At 41.6% G+C, this 22,965-nt stretch overlaps 1 protein-coding gene across 1 annotated transcript in view; it reads right to left on the reverse strand.

Annotated features, from left to right (window-relative positions):
- LOC139743285 (guanine nucleotide-exchange factor SEC12-like) overlaps positions 1 to 14,802 on the reverse strand; it is a 42,993-nt gene extending 28,191 nt beyond the window's left edge. Inside the window, exon 1 of the mRNA XM_071653779.1 lies at positions 14,677 to 14,802. Coding sequence (XP_071509880.1) covers positions 14,677 to 14,796 — 120 coding nt within the window. The 5' untranslated portion in view covers positions 14,797 to 14,802. The remainder of the gene's footprint in view (positions 1 to 14,676) is intronic.
- Between the last annotated feature and the right edge of the window lie 8,163 nt (positions 14,803 to 22,965).

The following is a 22,965-nucleotide window of genomic DNA, read 5'->3' on the forward strand; positions in this document are numbered from 1 at the left end:
CATTTCAACTTATTGATCATGCTGGTCACACTTCTCGCTCTTCTATAATCAGCTGTGACATACTAGCGAGCTGCTTGGCGTTGAATCCTTTCCAGTTTTTGGATATCCAAGGTCATATGTGGGTCCCAGACACTACAGCAATATTCCAGGTGAGGTCGTACAAGGGACTTACAAGCTGCCTCCCTGAATGAATGTGGGAAGAACCTTGTGTTGTGCCGGATGAAGCCAAGCTGTTGATTAGCTTTCATAGAGATTGCTGAGATATGTGATATGCGATTAGATAAAGTGACACCAAGGTATTTTCCAGACTCGCACTTTTGAAGAGTAGTGTTATGGATGTACATGTAATAGCTGTAATTCACTGTAGATCGAGAAGGGCAAAACCTCACTACAGAGCACTTGCTGGGGTTGAATGACATCAGCCAGGTATTTTCCCACTGCTGTAGTGCATCAAGATCTTTCTATAGCATCCGGGAGTCTGTGCTACTGCTGACTTCCTGGTATAACATGCAGTCATCGGCAAAAAGTCTGGTTGTAGATGAGGTTACTTCAGGCAGGTCATTAATGTAGAGGAGAAAAAGTGTAGGACCCAAAACGGTACCCTGGGGAACACCCGAGGTGACGGAGGAAACCCTGGATGTGGCACCTTCTATGACTACCGGTACAGACTGCTGACGGTTAGAGAGGAAGTCCTATATCCACATGAGGTTTTGGTTTTGGATTCCATATTGTCTGAGTTTGAGTATAAGGCGTTTGTGTGGAACCTTGTCGAAAGCCTTTGAGAAATCTAGCATGATCATATCAACTTGCTTCTTCTTCCTGTACAATTTGTATGAATTAGCAAGATCATGTGATGTAAGCAGTAATTGCATCTCACAGGAATGTTCTCTTCTGAATCCATGCTGACAGGAAGACAGGATGGAATAGGTGTAGAAATGTTTCATCACTGAAGAAATGACAATATGTTCTAGGGTCTTACAGGCTGTATCACCTTTCTTGAAGACAGGAGCAACATGGGCCTTCTTCCAATCCTTGGGTAGTTTGCCAGATTTTAGTGATTGGTTGTAGATGTGGGTGGGAATAGGGTTGATTTCAGAGGCTACATCTTTCAGAAGGATGGCTGGGTCACCTCATTTAGATACCTCCTCCTGGCACAATGGAGAGATTTTTGAACTTGGGATCTTAGTTTCTTGAAAGGACTCCAGTCCTCCTGCGTCTGGCTATTCATAGGGTGATAGCTCGTTTATACACACAATGTTTCTGTCTGATTTTACATTTGATTTCCCGTGTGGTGTAGGGTATGTTGAACCTTGTACTACCTGTACTCATCATCTCATATGCTTTTCTTTCAGCTAAAGCAATTTCGATTTCAAGGCTTCCCAGTTCTGATTAAAGGAAAAGTATTAGGATAATTACTAAAATATTCATCAGACTAGATATATCGCTACGGCGACTGATATGCCTCTGCCATAAATGCATGGTTCTCCTGATAGGTCTATAGTACAATGTCTTGACAATGTGTGATGACAGTTTCACACAATTGGCAAAATATTAAAATGACAGGTTTGCCACAAATGTGCTGAATGTTCACTTTCCTAGAAATAGGTTCAATTGGAGGAATGATTAAAATGTCAGAGAGCAGGTATTTGGGGAACTGATGATTTTTACAATATCTTGACTTTTGACCCTTTTATGAGTTTATGCACTGAGTAATTTTCAAGGTATTGAGAAAATGTATAATTTCAGTATCAAATGGGAAAATAGCATTATCTAAACCTGGCCTTTGACCTTTGACCACACAGTTCCAAAGAGAATCACTGTTGGGTTGAACATGCATAAATATGTAAGTTTCATGATGATACCTTGAGTTACTTTTGAGATATGGAGGAAAAAGTGCAATTCAGCACTTTCACTTGACCTTTGACCTTTTGACCTTTGACCTTTTGGCACGAAACTTTCCACAATATATACATTGGGTAATACAAGCATACATCAAGTTAAAAAAAAAAAACTTCAGGCATTGCATAAATACAAGGAAAGTAGTGATATTTTGAGGAGTTGACCTTGATGTTTGACCTCCTGACCTTTGAACCATGACCCCCAACTTCCCTAGATAATCACTGCCCATTGGAACAAGCATATATATACTAGGTTCCATGAAGATACCTCGAACCATTTGCGAGATATGGAGAAAAACATGAATTTTCAACCTTTTTTTCATAAAATAACCTGTGACCTTTGACCTTTGACCCCGTGACCCTAAAATCCAAACAAAGTATTATCCCCCCAGGATATACCCTCATATCAAGTTTGATGTAAAACCACCACACGGTTCTTGAGATATCAACAAAAACACAAGGCAATCGCCGAATTGTCTCGCCCATTCGCGTACAAGGAATTAATATTTTTTATAACTCCCACAAGTTAATTGACCTGCTTATGACCTTTGACCTTGTGGTGACCTTCAACACCCTGAGGGACATTCACCATCCAAGTTTGGTCACAAACGGACAAAGGGATCAAAAGTAATGAGCCATAATCGAAACGCACCACAAAAACTTAACATTGGGCCCTAAAAATTTGTTGACCCCTTTCTGTGACCTTTGACCTTGTGATGACCTTTAACTCCCCAAGGGACATCTACCGTCCAAGTTTGGTCACAAACGGACATAGGGATCAAAAGTTATGAGCCACAATCAAAACGCGCCCTAAAAACATAACATTGGGCCCTAAAAGTTTGTTGACCCCTGTCTGTGACCTTTGACCTTGTGACGACCTTCACCTCCCTAAGGGACATCTTCCATCCAAGTTTGGTCACAAACGGACAAAGGGATCAAAAGTTATGAGCCATAAACGAAATGTGCCCTAAAAACTTAACATTGGGCCCTAAAAGTTCGTTGACCCCTGTCTGTAACCTTTGACCTTGTGGTTACCTTCAACTTCCCAAGAGACATCTACCATCACCCAAGTTTGATTGCCATTGTAGCAACATGTGCTGAGTTACGTGTGATAAGAGAGTCTTGCAAGTAAACTTTAATGTATGACCTCAAATAACCTTTGACCTTATCATGTGACCTCTTACGGCACCATAACATGAAGGTACCCCCAGTGCATCCATCACCCAAGTTTGATTGCCATTGTAGCAACATGTGTCGAGTTACATGTGATAAGAGAGTCTTGCAAGTAAACTTTAACGTTTGACCTCAAATGACCTTTGACCTTATCCTGTGACCTCCAACGGCACCATAACATGAAGGTCCCCCCAGTGCATCTATGACCCAAGTTAGGTTGTAATCCAAGCAACTTATGTGAAGTTATTTGTCAAAAGAGAGTCTTGCAGGTAAACTTTAACATAGAAAAGAGAGTCTTGCACATACTCTTTAATATATGACCTCAAATGACCTTTGACATCATCACATGACCTCTGACAACACCATAACATGAAGATACCTCTAGTGCTTCTATCACCCAAGTGTGGCTGCCATTGCTGTAACAGATGCCAAGTTATGCATCATAAGAGAGTCTTGCCCGTAAACTTTAACATTTGTGACGGACGACGGACGGACGACGGACGGACGCCATTTGGATCCCTTAGTCTCGCCTTCACCTCCAGTGGGCAAGACAAAAACGGGACGGACGTACGTACGGACGGACGGACGACCCGAAAACATAATGCCTCCGGCCACTTCGTTGGCGGAGGCATAAAAAAGACAATAAATTCCGATGTAATCTAATCAAAGTCGGCCTTCTTATTGTTGTAAACTCTGTGGGAATGTGCTTTCTAGTACCGGTAATTAACTGATCCATTAAAGTCAACCTGGATAATGCGTAATGGACTCATGATTACTAGTATGGTTGGACCTACTACTCATCAACCACCAAATTTTTATTTGCTTGATAAGAATATTGAAAGGGACTGTACAATACTGGTTGAGGTGGGGATTCATGTTTTGAACATTCCGAAGTGAGATAAATGAGAAACCTCTAATGAAACATGAAAGAGCATGTAATTCTAAGATGGATTCAATGTTTATTTGATGAAAATTGGTTTTCAAATGGCTGAGTTATCACAAAAAGTGAAAATAATAAAAGGCGACAGGCCACGCCTTTTATTAGGATCTCTTTGTTTCACCTTGTTTTGGGATATCTCAGCCATTTCAAAACCGATTTTCATCAAATAAATTTTTGATACCCCTTAGAATTGCATGCTCTTTGACATCTCATAGAGTGGTTTCTGAATATCTCGCAAAACGTTAAAAGCTAAATCCTCACCTCAACCAGAACTGTACACACCCTTTAACACTGAAATTCACATAAAAACTTGACCTACGTGATTGAGAAAATCCAGCACTATCAAATGCTGTTGTTCCCTTTTCACAGTCTACCGGCAGCGTTCGCTCGCGCTGTGCAAAACGAGAACATTTTATTTTTCGTCTCGCGAAATCTCGCATGCAGATTTCACTGCACGAGATTATGGGAGAAGGCAACATGATTTGCGAGATCAATTGCTGGTGTCTTCTAGAAGTACACTGATCGCATTATTTTTAGATAAATAATGAAATGATACCTTTCAAAATATATATATGTATTTTAAAATAAATATTATTAAGTAGAAAACAATTTATGTGAGGAAGAAAATCAGCTTATTTTTTTTTCTGTGATTTGTAAGCTGTCAGACTTTGCTGGATCCTGACCCTGTTACAAATTGGACGGTAACGCCAAGTGCATCGTTGGAAAGCCATAACTCTAGCGAACATTTTGATACCAGTCTCGTTTGGGCTCAAAAATAAAACGTTTTTGCTATTTGTCTTCAAAGTGACGGAAATTTCACATAACAATGCGGACTCTGCAACCGGCTTCAACAGTAACTCTACGGTACGTGTCCGTATTACGTCGCTTATCCGCTATTTTTGTGTTCTGCAACGCAGTGCAACTGTGCGACTGTAGTCCCTTACATAAAGAAAAATTGTGGATGTTGGATAAGATAAAAATTCAAATGGTAACTTTTCCTTTTGATCTGTCTGTTTATTTCATACTCATGCCTTTCTTTGAAGTTTGATCTACATTTAGATCTAAACACCCACGTTTAATATTTCGTACAGTGTTATAATTATCCATGATCAAGCAAAGTAAAGTAAATTACCAAAGAGTTAAATTATTAATCGTGAATTTGCCTGAGCCGAGTACAGGTTGATAATTTACATGTGGTTCAATTATAAAATCTGTACGGTCTTTGGCTCAACGTTTAAGTTCTTCAGAGTTAGACCAAGGAGGTATGAGAGCGGTATCTGTCTCTTCACTGTGGGCTTCTTATCTGACATTGGGACACACACAGCTGACCGTACGTACATGTACATGTACTACGTACTTGTAGTACATGTCCAAATGTAAGATGAGAAGCCTGCCGTGAAGAGACAAATACTATCGGTCTAACACTTTTTTTTGTACCTCACCAATTGATAGTTTCAGCCCAATCACAACAAACAAAAATTGTTTTACGTCAACTTCTACAAAGTGATGTATACCACACAGAAGAAGAAGACCTGAATATACAACTGTAGTAAAGGCACACTGCCGGCCCTACAGGTACATGAAAGTATGTAGCACATTAATTGACTGTTTTCAGAGTTTATATTTTATTAAATTTATTTTTGTTGAATTTTCCTGGCTATACACAGATTGTGATGTACAAACAGCTGTACACTGTTGTTGCATTGTATCTCAATTCTGTTTGGGCAAATGTGTACATGAAGACCTTGATTTTCAATTAGGCTAACTATGTCCATGTTAAAAATTCTTGTACATTTGTAGAATAGATCAGTAACTGTGGCAACTGGAATTTATCATACCTTTTATTTTGCTTAATGTCTTTTTCTGAATTCCTTGCAGTCAACATACTGGACATTCAAGGAAAGTTCCTGGCTTCAAATTTCATCATGTAGCACATTCCACTTACTGAGATGGTTCCTCGCAATGCAGTAACTCCACTGTGGGATAAGCTCTTTCAAGCAAAATGGCTGAGTAAGTAAATTTGTGTTCTGATCTCTCTTTTTTCCTCTTTTTTCTTCTGCAGATTTAAGTCCCTCCTTCAGACTCCAGTTCTGAAGATTCTTGCAGTATTTTGGGTTGTCATGTGAAGATATAATACATTGTATGTACAGAGCTACCAAGTCTCACGCATTCTGAGTGAGACTCAAGCATTTAGGGGTCGTCTCACGATCTCACGCATGGCACCCATTTTTCTCACGCATCGGGCAAAGTCTGCAATTTGGGCCCATAATAAGGAGCATAGCTCAAATTGAAGGTATACTTTCCTTTTGTCTTTCAAAATAAGTAAAAAATAGTCACTTAAGTATGCACCTGATCGCACCATTAAGAGCTAAAAATTGAAAAAGCTCCCTACCGTGAGAGGCGCCACAGGGGGAGGCGGGCCAGGACCCCTCCCACACCCTCACTTCCGCACACATTTGCTCGCCGAGATGCCGAGTCATGAAAATCTCACTCATAGAACTTTTTTGAACTTGGCATCCCTGTATGTATAATAACGCTGTATGGTGTACTACTACACCTGGGGTTTTCACCCCGATCTTCACAAGTAGTGTTGTTCATTCTTAAATGTATGTACAATTTGTATGCACACTGTATGTAAATGAAAGCCTATAGTACTGTAATGATAATAATAATGAAATAGAATATTTATACTTTTGTAGGGTTTTGTTTGTTTTTGCATGTCAACATCAATGTCCATAGTACTTAAAGATGGCTATTACCATTGGCATAACAGTGGGGGTGGGGGTGTCAAACACATCAATCCTTTTCCTGAATGCTACTCATTAAACAAAAGGGTAATAATACTGACATTTGTTGTGTGTGTGGGGGGGGGGGGAGGGGGGTGGGGGGTATTGAGCAAAATTCTGTGAGACTTTCTCTCTGTGTGTCTTTTCGAAGGGGGGGGGTCCAATCATTCGCACTGGAATTTAAAACTAAAAAAAAATCATTAGTGTGGTCATTTCCCACAAAATACAATTTGTTCTTAATCTTTGCTTGTATAGCACTTATAGAATCATTGAAACATTTTTTTAAAACTATCTATCATGAGTTTCTTTAAAACAGTGCAGTCATAATGTTTATTTTCTTTCCTTTTCTGTTTTTCTTTTATAGATGGCTGAAGGTTTACATCTATGGTGTTTCAATGGTACAGAATCTGGAGCTGGACCGGAGTGATGCACAAGTATTTGTTATCCTGGAGCAAAAATCTCTCATTTAGTGGAAAAGATTGAACTGTGTGACATTGACACTAGTGAAGGTGATGCGGCACTTTTACGCGTACACTTTATATGTACATGTAGGTACAAACAACCTTTCGTCAAGTGTGCGGAATATTGATAGACATTAAATATTCTTCTCAGAAGTTATATAACTCAGTACGTGAAAAATGCCCCAAAACAAAAATCCTTTTGAGTGGAATTCTTGCCAGGTTGGGTTGTGATTGTTTGCACGATAAATATGTTTTCATCTTCACATCGTTGCACCAAATAATTGTTCAACTGCTCTTGCATCAACTTGTGTAATTACTTTCTTATAACAACAAATACAAAGGCTGTTCATGAAAAGGAAGCCTTTAGGAAGCGTAAAAGAGGAAACTTTAAAAAAAAAGCACAAACAAACAAAGAAACAAAAAATGGACAAAAACATAAGAGTGGTCAGTGAAGAAGGATGGCCCCTCTTCCAAAGCCTCCCGATTTTCAACTTACAGCCACCCAACCCCTTCAAGGGGTTTACATCCCGTATGAGTACAACTGTATATCACATCTGGAAGGACAGACTGCAGCAGCAAAGGCAGCCAAAATGTTGTTGCGACACCTTTATACCCAGAACCTCAATGTACATTATGTATGTGACAAGGAGGATACAGTGTGTGAGGAAGGGAAGAAGCAGAGACAGATGCTGACACAGTACCGGAATGTATCAGACAGTGAAAGAAAGTATGTGTTTGTTATACTTTTCCTGTTTAAGCCATTGTAAAAATAAACATTCTTGCTTTCAATCATTTGCTATGTTCTAGAAAATTCTATAGGCACCTACAGGTATGCCTTCAGGTATAATGTACAAAATATGAACCGGAAGTTTGTTTCAGTAGAGTTAAATATACAGTACATGTACAATGAACATGAGCTTCCTACACATGCAAAACATTATCAAGATTTCATTACAAAAGTTTACAGATATTTAAAACCTGTTACTTTTGTTAACGTTGCATAATTAAGGGAAATGATACATGTAGGTGCATGTAGTATTTTGGTGCATTATATTTGCATTTGAATCTTTTTTAGCTGTTTTTTTTTCTGAAAGATTGAAGCACCGTTATTGGCACAATGCATGTCATTTTGTTTTCACATATTAAATATAAAAGTTATGTTGGAATTCATGTGTGCTGTCTCCATGTTATTTTGTGATGACTGGAAGGACTTGCTTCTTATGTTTGTATATGAGCATGTTTCTTTCGGGGAAAAAAGTGTGTCGTCTGTTTCCAATGCAGAGTGCAGATATCAGTTTGTATGTTGATAAATTCCCTGAAGACTTCGATCACCTCCACCGCCAACACTATAGGCTTATCCCTTCATACCATCAAATGTTATTATTCACAAATGTATAAAGTCTGACCAGGATGTGATTTTATTTTGCCCATTTTTAAAGCTGTGTATATGTACAATCACATATTCTTTTTAATTCTTATAATCTCGATAAAATAATCTGCAAGGATTTTTTTTATCAGCTGTTGAAATTTAGTAGCGTACATGTATTGATAAATAACAACAATGCAGTTTCACAAAGAATCACAACTATCAAAAAACCAAAAGCTTATCAAAATTTAAGACAAACAAATAATGATTACCAAACTACAGTTCCTGTATACATGTGTAATTTGAAGAAAACTTGTTAAATCAAAGCATTGAATAGCACAGCCATGCTGCAACTGTATTTTCTCAACTAGTCGTCATAGACTCGACTACGGGAGGACAAGTTACTCTTGTGTGTGTTCGTGTGTGTATGTGACTGTGTGTGTGTGTGATGTGCATGTTTCTACCGAAATATGATATATGTTGTATGTTTCCTGCGCAGATGTGTCAATAAATTCCCTGAAGATGTGAACCATTCCCCCACCGACTCTATTACTGCATACGATACATTACAACTCATACAAACGATTAATTCACAAAAAGAACAAAGTATGACAGGGTTTATAACCCGTAGGTTTATCTTGCTCACTGTTAAGTTTTGTGTAGAATCAGATAACCATTGTAATTAAACATATTAAAACAACAATTACATGGCAACACAACTGTATCATGTCAACAAGTCGTGATGGACATGCACGATCACACCACCAAGGCCCAGCTATAGGTATGTCCTTGTAGTGCAACTGAACAACACAATTTTCAGTATGTGGGACTGATGTAAGTTTTTGTGGACGTGAGTCAATTTCTTTATTATTTAAGACAGTAATATAGAAAAAAAGGCAGAGAAAATACCATTATGACAATTGTTACACAAAAAAGTAACAATGAACAGAAGTTGAAGTGATTATAGCATTTTCGGAGTACCTCGAGTTACCCTCGTTCATTCGGCAGAATCGCCATGCCAATGATGTCACACCGCGGGGTTGTGATTGGCTAACTAAGGTCGTCTGCGACTTCGCCAAGTTTTGAGCATTTTTGGATGTGTACGGTACATGGATGCTATTTTGCTGGATCCTGACCCTGTTACAAGGTATTGTTAAAAAATAGTCTATTTTGAAAAGCTAGATAAATTTCGCTTCGGATGATGTATGATTTTATTGGGCTCAGAAACAACTGATATTAAAATATACAGTCTATTCTCAATATTTGATTTTGTGATTTTAACCTCACTTTTATCCTCCATTTACTATATATTTCTGAGTGTGGGGACTTTATCTTTTTACATGTCTAGTACGTTTTGTCCTTTAACATAAAGATGCAAAAGAAATCGTAGAAAAACATTGATTATACACGGAGATATCGCAGTTTGAAAAGGAGACGTTTTCTTCGGTTCAAGCGGTCATGTGGAGATCACCGCGACCGAGCTGAAAATAAAATAAGCGTCTTTTCGGAGGCCTGCCGGTTGACTGTTCAATTCGAAGTTTCTGTGCAAAAATATCGCCGTCGAACTTGAGTGGCCTCTTTTCAGCTCCCCGCGGTGCCGCTCCTTTTTTAGATCGACTGCTGTTTTTGCATTGACAATGCACACTAACCGACTTGTATTGAACAACGTGTTGTACGAAGCTTTTTAGAAAATGCATTGACATTACATTACCATTTGGTTAAAATATTCATTCGAAATTTTGTCCTTGATTAAAACCATTAATAAACAGTGAATTTTCACATTTTCCCACACACCCTCATCAACGGTCAAAGCCAATACATTTTTATGTGCTCTGCGCGCAGTGCAGTGCGTACTAAGCGTTCTGTGCGCCAAAACTACGCGGTCATTTTCAAAATGGGTGGTCGATGTGTAGTACAGTGTAGAGCTACCATATACATGTACTATGATAGTCATCTGACCCTGGTGTGGGAAGGGCCTAACCACACCAGCGACCCCAACCCGTACCGAGTCGGGGTCACATGGCAGCCCTATGGCTATCGAAGAAACGCCTGATATGGCTTAGCATTTTGGTAACCAGAGACCAAAATACAGGGTTTTACACTGAAAAATCATAGCCATACTGCGGGTATAAGATACTTACACCTGTACAATTAGAGCCGCCGAAATCAATTTACAATACGATCTGTTTTAACGAGCCCAGTGACAGATTTTATCTGAGGTTTTACTCCTTCCGCAATTCGTATTGTAGTACAACTTACATAGCGCATGCGCCAACAGCCTTGCTGTTGATCGGGTATGGATAAAACGCAGCACAATTTACACAATGTATGCGTGTGGAAAAAAAACAGGATGGTTTGCTGAGAACTGAAATGAATATTCATTCGCGCACGCGCAGGTCATTTTATTTACGTGATATGTTCAAAATGGCGAATCGCATCTCGCGGAGATGGTCTCAAAGGTGATGACGATTAATCTTGTATTCAGAGGTATGGTGAGTGATACAGTACATAGGAGTCTACATGTAGTTACCTGGATCTATCCATATTCAACAATATGGTATTACAACATGCGGCTTTTCGTTGCGAATCCAAGTGTCGTTTTAAATGATGAGTTGTTTACTGAATTGCAAGCATCGCAGTGCACTTGATTACTTCACTAAATTGCATAGGCCCCTACACAAGTCTTCGGGGCGCCGTTACTGGTTACAGCGCCCCGCTCCGCGCCGGGGTTAGGATGGGCGGGGTCATCCCACGAGACCGACACCCACGAGTCATACGGTCCACGAGACCGACATCAAAAATAGGTCCACGAGTCATACAGCCCATGAGTTATACGGCTCACGAGTCATACAGCCCATGAGTTCGACACTAGGCACAAAAGGTTCACGAGACCGACACTAAGCAAAGAAAGCCCACGAGACTGACGCTACACAATTAAGGCCCACGAGATCAACAGTACGCAAAAATGGCTCACGAGACCGACACTAGGCAAAGAAAGCCCACGAGACCGACACAAGGCAAAGAAGTCTCACGAGACCGACACTAGGCAAAGAAAGCCCACGAGATCGACACTAGGCAAAGAAGGCTCACGAGACCGACAGGATGAACAGCGGCATCTACATGTCAATTACAAATATGTACCTGTACAGGGTGTTCAATTTAGGGGAAAATTACATACTGGCGGGTGCAATTTCATTTACGCTGTCGAGCGAGAGATTGTTACTTAACTAATAACAGCACCATCTACATATCAACGACATGTATGTATTTCTACACATGTTTCTTTTAGGGTACAGTTCTGTTACGCTACGGGGAGCGACATTGTTACCATTTAAAAAAAAAATAGAATTGTCCTCTTCATAGGACCCCCCCCCCAAAAAAAAAAAAGAAGAGAAGAAAAAGTGACAGAGGACAAGAACGATGAATGGTTCACTTTTATGCCATCATGCTATATTTAGTAGGCTTTCCTAATTTCTACTTAGACGGTGGAAGACAGGATCTAAGTTGTTTTTTTTTCGCCTTTTTCTTTCTCGCTTCGCAAGTTAAGTAGGCCTTATTAGATATCCTTTCTGCCTGCCTTTACCCGCCTGCTTATTAGAATTCAATTTGTAATTTTCTCTTTAACTTTAATGTATGAAATTCAACGGATTCAAACTTTTTTTGTTTGTTTATCGCAGTGATTCACCTCGATTTCAGTAGCTTGTGCTTGTAAAATTATTCTTCTCAAAACAGTACATTTTTCATAAAATAAAAAAGTTACTTTCATGGATGCATCTTCTTTTTCCGAATTCTTAACGCTGCCTTAATTGACAATTACCTGTACATTATTTTCTGTGATTTTTCATTATTTCAAAACCTTTGCAGATGACTAGCCCCTCCCCCCCCCCCCCAGCATGTAAAGCAGGTGTGCACTACAACATTTACCATTTTACGAATAATTTTCAAGTAGTGAACATCATTTCATACCTGGGTATTTTTCTAGTTGGTTGATCTGAATGTCCACATCATTTTATTTTTTTTTCTAAGCAGGTATAAACTGGTATGGGCTTTGCAGATAGGGAAACGAGGGTGTTTTGGCATTTTCGGAAGTAATATTGTTGAAACAACTCATGCACTTTTACTGAATTTTGTTTATTTTTTCACAAACACTCACACACGTAAACACAATTAAAGATCTTGAACCGTTCAGGGGGTGAGGGAGGGCAATTGACGGGGTAATACCCTAGCAACTCTCCTTTTCCATCTCTTATACCTTCTTGACGCCATTATCTGAACACCTTATACAATATTAATTGGTCTATAGGGGGCGCTGTTCATCCTGTCGGTCTCGTGGGCCTTCTTTGCCTAGTGTCAGTCTCGTGAGCCTCTCGTGGGCCTTCTTTGCCTAGCGTCGGTCTCGTGAGCCTCTTTTGCCTAGTGTCGGTCTCGTGAACCTCTTTTGCCTAGTGTCGGTCTCGTGAGCCTTAAACGATTAAGTGTAGTGTCGGTCTTGTGAGCTTTCTTCGTTTAGTGTCGCGTACTGTCGGTCTTGTGAGCCTTTTGTGCGTAATGTCGAACTCATGGGCTGTTTAACTCGTGGGTTTATTTTACTTGATGTTGATCTCATGGGCTTAATTTACTGTGTCGAACTCGTGGGCTGTATAACTGGTGGGCTGTATGACTTGTGTGCTGTATGACTCGTGGGTGTCGGTCTCGTGACGTGCACCCGGATGGGCCTTACTTGAAGTTGCAGTCTTGTCTATACAATTTAAATTTAACGAAAATCTTAAATGGTCGGTAGCAAGCAACTATCCACCAGCACAGCCAACAGCAATATAAAGGCCATATAAAGTAGGATCAAAAAAGAGGGCTCTACATGAAGAGTTTGTTCGCAAAAACTGATAAGTCCATTTTTGAAGATTTTGAAGTACGGTCTCTGTCATTAAGTACAAAATAATACCTTTTAAATGCAGGGCTGCCAACCTTGAGTGAGAGTTTGGCGTGAGACACTGCGAGGGAGCGGAGCGACCTCCTGGCTAGCACCTGGCGGCCTGCTGTGCGGCCGTACGTACGTACGTACACAGTCAGTGTATGTAAAGCGATGTAAAGCACAAGTCATAGCCATACATGTACTGTAATTTGCCAAAAGTACAAGCTACGCTCATGTGGTATAGGTAGAAGCCAATCGTAATCCAATACTGTAAAAGTGGAAATTTTCGCGGTGTTCAAATTTTCGTGCATTTCGCGCAACCAGAAACTAGCGCGAAAATAAAAGCACGCGAATATTTTTGCTTGCCATATGTGCCTGTGCGTGATGTCTTGTTTTCGCGGAATTAAAAACACGCGAAACTCTTCCGACCTGGCCAAGCGCGAAAAATTAGTCACGCGAAAATATCCACTTTTACAGTAGCTCGTCTTTGCGCGTGAACCGAAAACGATTATTATTGGTTAAGCTTTACACCCGCGCTGGAAAATCTCGACATTTTGGGCTGGGGCATTTCGATATTCGGAATATCAGAGAATTTAGAGATATATTTATTTTTGTAGTCATGTACAGTCCATTTAGGGGGTTTAGCGTGAGATTTCGTTTATCAGAGTGAGACAGTCAAAAGTGGTTGAATTGCGTGAGTCTCACGCTCAATGCGTGAGAGTTGGCAGTCCTGTAAATGATATATTGGTCACTAGCCTACATATAAAGGTACATTTTTGAAGTTATGGTCAAAAGAAGCAAAAATTTTCTTATTATTCTCTTTATTTTTCTCGAGCTTTAATCGCAAATATCTCCATTTGGCAAATATGGACTTATCGGTTTTTGCAAACGAACTCTTCACATGTAATTCTGTAAACGTTTAATTAGGTGGTGGTCGTCGACGCCTAGGTCAGCTGAGGTCTAGGATACTATCCGCCTTGCCTTGTTGTTATCCTACGAGTACGACTATAGTCTAGGCCTACTCCGACATGCAAAGACACAGTATGGGACTAAGGTAAATGAAAAATGAGAGAAAACAACAATAAATATCTAGCCCCGCACTGCACAACAAATTGACACATCATGTTCCACCAGTGGACCTACCATAGCATTCGGTACACCAGTTCTGGCTTCTCCTCCACCACCCGCCACAAGAAAATGAGTATCGTCCATACATTTTATCACGTATGGGGGGAAATCGGTGTCTCCAATACAGGTTGCCATGTTGTACACGAGTACGGGTTCAGCAATACATCTGACACGTCGACAGCGCACGCAGGCATTGGTACACAAGTAAAGCGAGAGGACTCGTTGGCTAGCGAGATTGTACTACAGCTGGCTACATGATGTATTACTAAAATAATGTCATTTTACTTCTCATTGATAAAACGTGCCCGTGTACAATAATAGTTACCAAGCGTACGGTTTGGATATGTTTCCCAGGTGACTCGACATTTGCTCCTGCAATTTCTCCAAGGACTTTAATAGGGTTGGGGTTGTGATTGGGTTTGAGGTTTTGATGTGAGGATTAGGATTTAGGGTTTGATAAGAATGTTCGTGCATGCTGGGTATAAGAAATCATGTTTGGCTTAGCATGCTGATATTTCATGGGAGCAATTATCATGGAATGTCATGGAACCGTTTCCCCCATTCATTTTTAATTTTTGCTTCAGACTTTTGTGTGCGTAGACTTTACAACATCGCCCTCATCCACTTCCATTTTTTATGGTATATAGAAATCATAATGCATGCGCACATAAAATGCGAAACGCAGCGCGTATACAATATTCCTTTCGTGCTGCTTTTTGATCTAATAAGCTTATAATTATGTGATATCAAAGAGAAAATACTTATCAATACACACACACACACACACACACACACACACATATATATATATATATATATATATATATATATACCGCGGGTGTCCCAAAAAAGCGTAACGGTGGATTTTCAGTATCTTGCGTTCTAAAAGTGCTGTATTTTTTGACATCATTAGAAAGAGTATCTTCCGCAAAAGACAATGATACCAAAATCATTAAATTTGGTTCAGTACTTTTTGTTCTACGCCAATTTATGTAAATGCAGTCATTTTCAAATTTCGCCGGATTTTTGCGACTTATGAGATAATAATTTGAGCGCGACACGCGATCCATACGGTGAATATTGTGTAAGCTCGGTGATCCATGTCAACAAACGATACTGCTTTCACATTGGGCGCGGGCCAGGAAAAAACCGCGTGTGTGCAGGGGCGGATCCAGGGAGGACCGCAACCGGCGCACGCCCCCCCCCCCCCCTTTAGTTTTTGTTGAAACAAAAGAAATAAAAAGAAAAAATTGGGGGAGGGGTGCGTGCGCCCCCCATTTAATTTTGTAAACGCGCCCCCTCTTTACGGAATTCCTGAATCCGCCCCTGTGTGTGTGTGTGTGTGTCTGTGTGTGTGTGTGTGTGCGCGCCCAATGTGAAAGCTGCACCTTTTGCTGACATGGATCAACGAGCTTTAATTCACCGTATGGAACGCTCGTCGCACCAAAATTATTATCTCATAAGTCGCAAAAACTTGAAAATTACTGCATTTACAGAAATTGGCGTAGAATAAAAAGTACTGAACCAAATGTAATGCTTTTGGTATCACTGTCTTCTGCGGAAGATGCTCTTTCACACACACACACACGCACACACACATATTCTTGTAAGGACCTTCAATCAGGGATATGGATTTTTCACCTTCAAACATTTTAATTAATTGGTTTTTGAGCAATGTGATTGGCTAAAATATGTTTGATTTAGTTCACTGATAACCAAACTGGATTTTTTTCTAAATTGTAATTATTTGAGATTTGAGTATAATTTACCAGCTAACTGGAGATACACAAAATGTGTGTGCAAAATGGTCTTCTGTCTGTGAAACCGGGTATGATATCATGTAGAAATGCAAATTTGCAGGTGTCACAGTGTTTATGTGCCCCATGGGAATCATGGTCCTGGTAGTTGGCTATGAAATCGGGGATATTGTGTGAAATTTTGTACCATGAAACCGGGCATATGCCCACAATTGTTATGAAGCGTTATATTATTTTGAAACCGAAAATATATTAACAAAACATTTTACACATTCTGTAGGAACTACTCAGTTTCATATGGTATAACATTTCACATTGGTATAGGCATACGCTTGGTTTCATCAGTGGTATAGCACTCACACATTAGACATAATTATGTCCGGTTTCATGGTATTAACACTCACACATTTCGTGGGCATTTGCCCTGTTTCATCATGGTATGGTATTATGCTTCACACACTCTATAAGAGTACACACTTCGGGGCTTATGCCCGGTTTCAAGGTACAACATTTCACACGACTTTGTAGGGATATGCCTGGTTTCGTGGTATTAACGCTCACACATTTTGAAGGCATAAGCCTGGTTTCATGGTACAATACTTCACATATTTTGTAGCATATTCATGGTTCATAGTGTAACAACACATTTTGTAGGCATATCCCCGTTTTCATGGTACAATACTTCACACATTTTGAAGGCATATGCGCGGTTTCATGGTATTAACATTCACACATTTTATAGGCATATGCCGGTTTCATGGTATTAACACTCACACATTTCGTTGGCACATGCCCGGTTTCATGGTACACTCTTAAAACATCCGAGTCAGAACTGACCCGGAACTGGGTCCATTGGGGTCATACACCGTTCCGGGTCAGAAATGACAAGAAATGGGGGACTTGGAGTTGGAATATCTGTGCGAGGGAGCGGGGTAAGGATGTGGGAGCGGGTGTCCCCCCCCCCCCCCCTCCGTCACGAGGAAGATTTTGCATTTTCAGACCTGAGATTCAGCGATCTGGTGCACACTTTTGATGAAATTTCGGATTTTTCTTATCAAAGAAAAGAAATATTAATAGATAATTGAATAACTAATTCGTGGCATCTCAGCTCTTGTCCGTGTGTGCGACATCACTGTGTAGGCTTACTAAAATAGTATCTATACATGTAAGTTGTCAAGGGGAGGGTGTGGGAGGGGTAATCCTCCCACGCGACGGAGCTTTTGCATTTTTTGGATTGACATAGAACTATCTGATGTGCGCATTAATTTGTGGAATATTCGGAAAATTGTCAATCCTCAAAGTGTGCAGACTCTATAAGTCAATGGATAGGAACCGAGCGGGGTGGGGAAAGTAGAGTAAAAGATGGTGAGGAAATTTTTATTAGAATTGAAGTAATACAAGTAGATCTGATGAATGAAACAAAAGGATCGAACGGGGAGGATGGGAGGGGGTATCCCCCTCCCACGCGAGAGAGATTTTACATTTTTAGAATTGAACTTCAGCAATCTGGTGCACACCTTGGATAAGACATTTGGACAAAGCGCAAGAAAATTTCTTTCATTTCGAAAATTATTGGGGGAACAAAATGACTTGTTTGTCCCCCACCCCCCATCTTCCAGGATCAACGTCGCTGTATACGAGTGGGCTTTTCCATTCTTAGAATACAGATACAAAGGAAAAGTTTTGATGGAATTTGGAAAGCTGTCAATACCTACAATGTACTAAAGTTTTTAATGGGAAACCAAACGGGGAAAGGGCTGATTGAAAGAAGATATCCCCTCCCACCCGTTGGAACTTTTTTGTGTGTGTGTATGTGTGTGTGTTCTTTTAACTGAAGTTGCAGACAGAGTATCCCCTTCCCATGCACGCGAGAGAGACTTTGCATTTTCAGAATTGAAATTCAGCAATCTGGTGCACATTTTGGATAAGATATTTGGACAAAACGCAAGAAAATTTTCCTCACTTTGGAAATTATCGGGGGAAAATGATATCTCCCCCCCCCCCCTGTTAATTCTCCCTATCGCATATAGCTCTCTGAATCTGAACGCGTGTGGCGCTCTAATTTTTTTACATTTAATTCTTGGGATATAAACTTCCGGTTATGAACGCGCTATGTGTAAATGTACACTTTTATGCACATTGAACGCCGAGGTATCAGTATTCACAGATCGTATCAAATTCTGTCTTATAATCTGTCGAATAAGAGAGTTATTTTCTAATCTGTAACTTTAAATTTGATGAATGGGATTCTCCTGTGAAGCGGCCCAATGCTGGGCTGATGATGCAAAAAACGAAATTATGGAAATCCATAGGTGAAGGACGTGACGTGGGTAAGCCACACAGTTCTGTGGGGTAAACCGCAAAACCAGAAGTGTACGTCACAAGAGCGATCAATCAGATATCGGTATCGCAAGGTGATATCGCTTGATGCCGGCTATATGCAATAGGGAGAATTGAAAGTACCTAGATAATTACCTCCTCCCATCCGCCAGACTGGACCCCACCCGCTGGGTGTGGCAGAGTATCCCCTTCCCATGCACGTGAGAGAAATTTTGCATTTTCAGAATTGAAATTCTGCAATCTGGTGCACATTTTGGATAAGATATTTGGACAAAATGCAAGAAAATTTTCCTCACTTTGGAAATTATTTGGGGAAAATGACATCTTTGCCCCCCCCCCTGTTAATTGCAAGTGCCTAGATAAATACCTTCTTCCATTACCCGGACTGGACCCGGACCCCACCCCATGGGTCCCTAACAAAAAAGTCCTGTGGTACTCCCTGTGGTACTTGTCGGTACCACACAATGTACCACACACTTGTAATGTTACCACAGGAACTGTGTGGTACTGTACCACAGGCTTGTAGGGTACTCCCTGTAGTACTTGTCAGTACCACACAGTGTACCACATAAATAAATGTTACCACAGGAACAGTGTGGTACTGTTTTACAGGCTCATGTGGTACTCCCTGTGGTACTGATTGGTACCACACAATATACCACACAAATATGTGTTAACACAGGAACTGTGTGGTACTGTGTCACAGGATCGTGTGGTACTCTGGGATGTACCACAGGGCAGTACCACAGGACATTACCACAGGAAAGTTCCACAGGACAGTACCACAAGACAGTATATACACACAAATTGTCCTGTGGTATTTTGGGATGTATACCACACAACAGTACCACAGGACAGTACCACATGAATTGTCCTGTGGTATTTTGGGACGTACCACAGGATAGTACCACAGGACAGTACCACACGACTTGTTCTGTGGTATTTTAGGACGTACCACAGGACAGTATCACAGGGCAGTTCCACAGGACAGTACCACAGGATAGTACCACAGGACAGTACCACAGGATAGTACCACAGGACAGTACCACAGGAATTGTCCTGTGGTATTTTGGGACGTACCACAGGACAGTACCACAGGATAGTACCACAGGACAGTACCTCGATCACGACTTGTCCTGTGGTATTTTGGGACGTACCACAGGACAGTACCACAGGGCAGTACCACAGGACAGTACCACATAGGACAATACCACAGGAAAGTACCACAGGATAGTACCACACGACAGTACCACACGACTTGTCCTGTGGTATTTTTGGACGTACCACAGGACAGTACCACAGGGCAGTACCACAGCAAAAGTACCACAGGGCAGTACCACAGGACAGTACCTCACGACTTGTCCTGTGGTATTTTGGGACGTACCACAGGACAGTACCACAGGGCAGTACCACAGGACAATACCACAGGGCAGTACCACAGGACAGTACCACAGGAAAGTACCACAGGATAGTACCACAGGACAGTACCACAGGATAGTACCACAGTACAGTACCACACGACTTGTCCTGTGGTATTTTGGGACGTACCACAGGACAGTACCACAGGATAGTACCACAGTACAGTACCACACGACTTGTCCTGTGGTATTTTGGGACGTACCACAGGACAGTACCACAGGGCAGTACCACAGGACAATACCACAGGGCAGTACCACAGGACAGTACCACAGGATATTACCACAGGACAGTACCACACGACTTGTCCTGTGGTATTTTGGGACGTACCACAGGACAGTACCACAGGATAGTACCACAGTACAGTACCACACGACTTGTCCTGTGGTATTTTGGGACATACCACAGGACAGTACCACAGGATAGTACCACACGACTTGTCCTGTGGTATTTTGGGACGTACCACAGGACAGTACCACAGGGCAGTACCACAGGGCAGTACCACAGGACAATACCACAGGAAAGAACCACAGGATAGTACCACAGGACAGTACCACATGACTTGTCCTGTGGTATTTTGGGACGTACCACAGGACAGTACCACACGAATTGTCCTGTGGAATTTTGGGACGTACCACAGGACAGTACGACAGGAATTCCTGTGGTAAATTTTGATGTATACCACAGGAGAGTACCACAGGAACTGTCCAAAATCCCACAGGAAAATCATAATATGGTGCTATTCCACACAGAAGTACCACACAGCAAATTAAATTCGTAAGTACCACAGAAAAATGCTACAGGATATTCTTTTTTTTTTCTTAACATTTTATACCAGAGGACTATCACATCAGGAGAATATCAAACAGCAGTACCACACAGGAGTACCACACAGGAAAATTGTAAGGCAGAATCAACTGAAATTTTTAACAAAAATACAAACAAAAAAGTACATATTAATATTCCTCAATTAATTGATAGATGAGTTATGCTGTGAATTATAACAATTGATTTGCCATTACTTATCCTGTCCTATACTCCTACAGTATTACCTATTTAGTGAAAGTGCTGATGTAAAGCATGAGAAATTTCATAAGGACTTCTGTGGTACTCCTGTGGTACTCCTGTGGTACTCCTGTGGTACAAATTTTTACATAGCTCATGAATATTCATAAAAAGCACTCTAGATTTTAGAAAATACATATATGACTTAAAAAGTCAAAGTATTAATGATGAAACTTACTTTGAACTTTATGAAAGATTGTCTAATTATGTTATGTTATTCCCAATATCATAGATATTGTTATGAAAGTGTAATTTCATATCTTGATAATAAAGTATAATCGAGTTAGTAACCATGCCTTAATGATTTACGGATAGACGGCCATATATATATGTACTGAGAGGGTCGATGGCTACCTAGGAATAGAATATGACTATATAGATCTATTATAGGACTAGATTGGCACTTGGCCATTAGACTCTCGTTTGAGGTTATATGTTAGGAGTAGGACAGGTTATTAAGTAGGGCCATGTTTGTCCTAAAATCCATCACTCACCTATCAGAAATATTCCTTGAAATGTGGCTAAAAGTCTCCCAGATTTTTTTTTTCGATCTATCCTGTGTGGTACTCTCCTGTGGTACCATGGAAATGCTGTGTGGTACTGCCCTGTGGTAATGCTGTGTGGTAATGATCGACCTGTGGTACTGTCCTGTGGTACTGTCCCAAAATACCACAGGACAGTTCCTGTGGTACTGTTCTGTGGTACTAGTCCTGTGGTACTGCCCTGTGGTACGTCCCAAAATACCACAGGAATTCCTGTGGTACTGCCCTGTGGTACGTCCCAAAATACCACAGGAATTCCTGTGGTACTGTCCTGTGGTACTGTTCTGTGGTACCGGTCCTGTGGTACTTTCCTGTGGTACTGCCCTGTGGTACGTCCCAAAATACCACAGGAATTCCTGTGGTACTGTCCTGTGGTATGTCCCAAAATACCACAGGACACCTCTGGACCTCACCCCTGGGTGGAAATTATTGGGGGAAAATGATATCTTTGCCCCCCTGTTAATTACAAGTACCTAGATAATTACCTTCTCCCATCTGCCGGACTGGACCCGGACCCCACCCGCCTGGGTGTGGCACACTTCTAGCTCTGGACCCCACCCGCCTGGGTGTGGCACACTCTAGCTCTGGACCCCACCCGCCTGGGTGTGCACACTCTAGCTCTGGACCCCACCCGCCTGGGTGTGGCACACTCTAGCTCTGGACCCCACCCGCCTGGGTGTGGCACACTCTAGCTCTGGACTCCCACCCGCCTGGGTGTGGCACACTCTAGCTCTGGACCCCACCCGCCTGGGTGTGGCACACTCTAGCTCTGGACCCCACCCCGCCTGGGTGTGGCACACTCTAGCTCTGGACCCCACCCGCCTGGTGTGGCACACTCTAGCTCTGGACCCCACCCGCCTGGGTGTGGCACACTCTAGCTCTGGACCCCACCCGCCTGGGTGTGGCACACTCTAGCTCTGACCCCACCCGCCTGGGTGTGGCACACTCTAGCTCTGGACCCCACCCGCCTGGGTGTGGCGACACTCTAGCTCTGGACCCCACCCGCCTGGGTGTGGCACACTCTAGCTCTGGACCCCACCCGCCTGGGTGTGGCATCACTCTAGCTCTGGACCCCACCCGCCTGGGTGTGCACACTCTAGCTCTGGACCCCACCCGCCTGGGTGTGGCACACTCTAGCTCTGGACCCCACCCGCCTGGGTGTGGCACACTCTAGCTCTGGACCC

Source organism: Diadema antillarum, unplaced genomic scaffold, assembly GCF_040938485.1.
Source record: "Diadema antillarum isolate AM-2024a unplaced genomic scaffold, OU_Dant_1.0 seq00001065_RagTag, whole genome shotgun sequence".
In the NCBI taxonomy this organism is placed as follows: domain Eukaryota; kingdom Metazoa; phylum Echinodermata; class Echinoidea; order Diadematoida; family Diadematidae; genus Diadema; species Diadema antillarum.